Source organism: Sinocyclocheilus grahami, unplaced genomic scaffold, assembly GCF_001515645.1.
Source record: "Sinocyclocheilus grahami isolate Dianchi unplaced genomic scaffold, SAMN03320097.WGS_v1.1 scaffold184.1, whole genome shotgun sequence".
NCBI classification, from domain to species: Eukaryota; Metazoa; Chordata; class Actinopteri; order Cypriniformes; family Cyprinidae; genus Sinocyclocheilus; species Sinocyclocheilus grahami.
Genome location: NW_015505363.1, coordinates 314,919 through 319,502, shown reverse-complemented (window position 1 = coordinate 319,502; position 4,584 = coordinate 314,919). Strand labels below are relative to the sequence as shown.

Genomic DNA, 4,584 nt, shown 5'->3' with positions numbered 1-4,584 from the left:
AGGGACAATCCCAGCAATTGGGCTGTTTTGACCCAGCGGTTTGGTTAAATGTATAACCCAGCCTTCTGGGTAGTAACCCAACCGCTGGGTCAAAACAACCCAATTGCTGGGTTTGTCCCTATTTTACCCAGCACTGGGTTGTATTAAACCCAGCATTTTTAAGAGTGTATATTATATATTACAAGTTATATATTATCTATTGATATATCAATTACATATTGTGCAATTTTGTGTCATGAATAGCCTATTAAAGCGTTTTCTTGGTTACTCCATTTGACCTGAACAAAATGTGTATATTCATAAAAACACAATAGACATAGACGTCACACAACATCCTATGAAAATACGTTTTTTTTCCTGATTTATGGTTTTCGTACTGAAAATATTAATAACGTAGATTTTTTTTCTATGAATTGCATTATTATTATTATTATTATTGTTATTATTAATTAATTAATTAATTAATTTGTTATATGTTATGCATCATTATATTATTCTGCAACATGCACTATGCCTTTTCGGTACTCCGCAATATGATGCAAATCTCAGCATTGCAACTGGAATTTAAATGAAGTTGACGAGCATCTTTGATTTTTATCCTGTTCATGTCAAACCCGTATTTGTGAGCCATTTTCCTACCAATACTGTTTAAATTAAGATTTTAGAGCTTTTCGCTTCAGCTCAGACAAAGCAAGAATCTTTACTTTTACTGCAATCTATAAAAACCGTATTTTGTTTCCTAAAGGTTTGGTTGAGATACGGCCGGTGGAAACGGGCTGTGTTGCCATTAAAGGGGTTGCAAGCTCCCGATTTCTCTGCATGGACAGAATGGGAAAATTGTATGGATCGGTAGGTTTGACAATCAGATGTAATAAAATGTGCAAAATTGTCTTCTCTATTTGTATTAGCAATTCTATAGAGAAGCATATCTACCTAAAGAACCCTATTTGCTGAAATATATGTGTTGAGGGTTTAAGGTTATTTGTAGGTGCACGTTCAGAATAACGTTCTTGGAACCTGAAAGATTCTGATTCATATAGGAACTGATATTCTTCAGAGTGCACGATTTAGATTCCTGACCACAGGATAATGTGCATAATTTCATAGAGTTCAGGTAGCCTATATTGTCTTACTGACAGAGGTCAACCGAGGCCACAAGTTTGGACATTTTCTAAAACATTTTTTAGAACAGTGACATCCATATAGCAATAATTTAATTCTTACACTCTAAAAAATGCTGGGTTAAATACAACACAGTGCTGGGTAAAATAGGGACAAACCCAGCAATTGGGTTGTTTTGACCCAGCAGTTGGGTTACTACCCAGAAGGTTGGGTAACCCAACCGCTGGGTCAAAACAGCCCAATTGCTGGCTTTGTCCCTGTGACGAGTGGGAACGGAGCGAGGCCGGTGGAGTAATTGATAATGAGCGACACCTGCACCACTCACCGGTCTCGAGTCCCACGGAGGAGCTCCGGAAGGATAAAAGGAGGAGTGACGACAGTGAAGGACGAGAGAGGACCAGGCCTGGACTGGACTTTATTTTGTGTTTTGGTTCTGTTTGTGCGCGACAGTCGTCCGCGAGGGGCTGTCGTGCTATTTTGTGTTTATTTGATTAAAGTTTCCTTTGAATGTTGGCCGGTTCCCGCCTCCTTCTTCCCGTGACTACGAACTTTGTTACAGTCCCTATTTTACCCAGCACTGGGTTGTATTTAACCCAGCATTTTTTAGAGTGTAGAGAGTGGAACTTTGGCACTCTGCCACCAATCATAATAAAACTACACACATTTGTCAGAGATAACCTTGTTTTTCTAAGGTCACCTCAGGATGTCCTTTATGACTGTGGAAGTGTAGACAAGCCGATTTCGCCACAAACATCTAGCTTTATTGACATTGTGTTCTGGTCATGGGTTCATTACTCCCATCTGACGTTACAAACCAAGAACATTATTTTAGGACAGGACGAACAACAGTAATCATGCATATAACTCCAAAATGAATTGTCTGAATTGATAGTCTTGGAAAACTATCCTTCCCTATTTGATACTGAACTGAAATTTGTAATAGCTGCCAAACCAATTAAAACAACTGATCACAAATTATCAACAGTGCAAATATGCCTTGAGAGTACTTGACATTTCAATTTACTTGACTGACCAGAACAACATACAAAAATGATTCCCACAAAAATTTCCAAATGCGCTGATTTGAGTGGCGTCATATAGCAGCAACCTTTGCCCATGACGGGGTATGTTTGCAAAGCTAAAACCTCATTGAAAAGAAACAGCAGTAACAACCTTGACCTCTCCATGGTGTGCAAACAGCTATCAAAAAAACTTAAAAAACACATTGCAGGGCAGGTTGATGAGACATTCATATTGCATAAATATGTGTGCATTCATGCTGTTTCTTTCGTTTTGCAGCACACTTACACCAAGAAGGGCTGCTCCTTTTTGGAACGCATCATGCCAGATGGCTACAACATCTACATCTCAAGCAAACATGGAGCCCTTGTGAATTTGGGTGGTGCTGAAAGCAAGTTGCACAATAACGACAGGACTGCTGCATCTCAGTTCCTGCCCATGGTCAACACACTTTCTCAGGAACCAACCAACCACCGTTCAGGGGAACAACACTTTCCCGTTGACCCTGAACAGGACCATCAGTTGGACCTTGAAATAGACAGTATGGACCCTTTTGGAAAGATCTCTCAAATTGTGATCCAGAGTCCCAGTTTCAACAAAAGATGAGGAGTGAACAATCACTTGTGAATGTTCTACGGAAACGACCCAGAGGTTGACTGTATAAAATCAGTCCTGCCATAAACCAGAACACAGGGCCAGACTTTCAGAAAGAGACAATGTTAGAAAGTCCAGTGAAAGCAAACGGCACACTGGACACAGTCACGGGACAAATGTAGTGTTATGGACAGAAAAAACTAAATCACTACATATGTTGAAGCTTGTTGAAAGATGAACCATAATGGTGCAACACCTGCAGCTTGAATTTATTTATTTTTTAATGTGTTTGTGATGAACTTGCTTTAATTATTGTGCAAAACTTTATAGCTAATAAAGTATTTACTAGACAAATCTAGAATGCACGAACACTAACAACACACACACGCACACACACACGCACACACACACACACACACACACCTTGAAATATACAGTTAATTGTTCTTAAAACTTATTTCTTATATGCTAATGTGGTTCAATAGTTACTTGGCCAAAATATACAGCAAATCACAACTTATAAGACAGCAGTGTTTCATTCTTAAATATACTGTAAGCAGGATCCTCAACTACTCTAATTCAAATTGTTGAGAACTTTGATATGGTTTGATATTGTTGACTGCATGGTACTTCCATAAAATACGGATGTATTGTAGTAAAGATCTGTGGGCCTGAAAAACAGCAGAATATATTACAGCCTGTCCTTACATGATGCCCTTGAACAATATTGAAAGGAACGTTTTGTAACGTTGTGACTCCCTCTACTGGCGTAGTATCTAATTGCATTTTGAGATAAGGCTGTTAAATGTAATTTAAACCAAAGTGCCCCATTCAAACTCAGTCTGAAGATTTTGCATGGAGCACACATAGAAGTACAGGCTATAGGCCTATATGTATATAAATTATGTGGGGTCTTCTGCAAGCAAGCAATGACTTGAATAGTTTTATAAATTTACATGTTTTCCATACTTTGCTGTACTGCTAAAACTCTGACCAGAACATGGGGTTTTTGTCATGTAATGCTGTGTCTACAACAAAATAAAGGAAAACATATTTAATCACATTTTCCACAATTTACAAGGAGACAAGGAGTAATATCTGAAAAGCCATGCTGGGTACAGTTTAAAAATTTAAAATTTTTACACGCTAAATTAGACTCTAGGCTTTGGCTAAGTTAATTATAAAGACACATTTTACCTTTGACTGTTTACAAATGTTTGAATGTAAACATAATATGTGGCCGTTTTGTAGTTTTGTGACTTTATGCTCTAATCATTTTCACAGTGGTGGTAGAAATACTTTTTGTAAAAATGGCTTTCGTGTCCAGTAGTGATGATTTTTTTGGACTCCATTATCATGGCAGATAATAGGTAAAATCAGCGCGTTATTTACACACATAAACTTTTGTCACTCTATGGCATTTTAACCCCATCTCAGTGTTCAGTGACTGTCACTGTAACTTACACTTTTCTGTATTTAGGCTCTATAAATTCTCTCTTGTTTTAGGTTTCATGATGAAGGGTATCAGGAAGGGTTTGAGGAGGGAACTCGACAGGGAACCATCGAGGGTAGAAATCACGGGCGGCTACACGGAGCCAAACTCGGTGCAGAGGTGATACAGACTGATACACACAATTTAGTTCATTTAGATTAAAGACAGATAATGATTTTAAGACGGATAAAGTCTTTCCATGAGAACGACACTAGCAATAAATGTCTTCTCAGCTTTCACATCTTTTCAGCTGGCTGAGTTTATAATGATTCTGCTTGAGTAACCCTGTTGAAAAAACCAGCATATGCTTGTTAAGTATGTTTTGATGCTGGTTTAAGCTGGTCCTTTGCTGGTTT

General features: G+C 38.2%; 2 protein-coding genes across 2 annotated transcripts in view; both read left to right on the top strand.

Annotated features, from left to right (window-relative positions):
- Window positions 1–3,500, top strand: part of fgf19 (fibroblast growth factor 19) — an 11,720-nt gene extending 8,220 nt beyond the window's left edge. The window contains exons 2-3 of the mRNA XM_016284565.1: window positions 746–849; window positions 2,422–3,500. Coding sequence (XP_016140051.1) covers window positions 746–849; window positions 2,422–2,748 — 431 coding nt within the window. The 3' untranslated portion in view covers window positions 2,749–3,500. The remainder of the gene's footprint in view (window positions 1–745; window positions 850–2,421) is intronic.
- Window positions 3,501–4,046: 546 nt separating this feature from the next.
- lto1 (LTO1 maturation factor of ABCE1) overlaps window positions 4,047–4,584 on the top strand; it is a 2,853-nt gene continuing 2,315 nt past the window's right edge. The window contains 3 exon segments of the mRNA XM_071582411.1: window positions 4,047–4,079; window positions 4,081–4,106; window positions 4,243–4,348. Coding sequence (XP_071438512.1) covers window positions 4,047–4,079; window positions 4,081–4,106; window positions 4,243–4,348 — 165 coding nt within the window.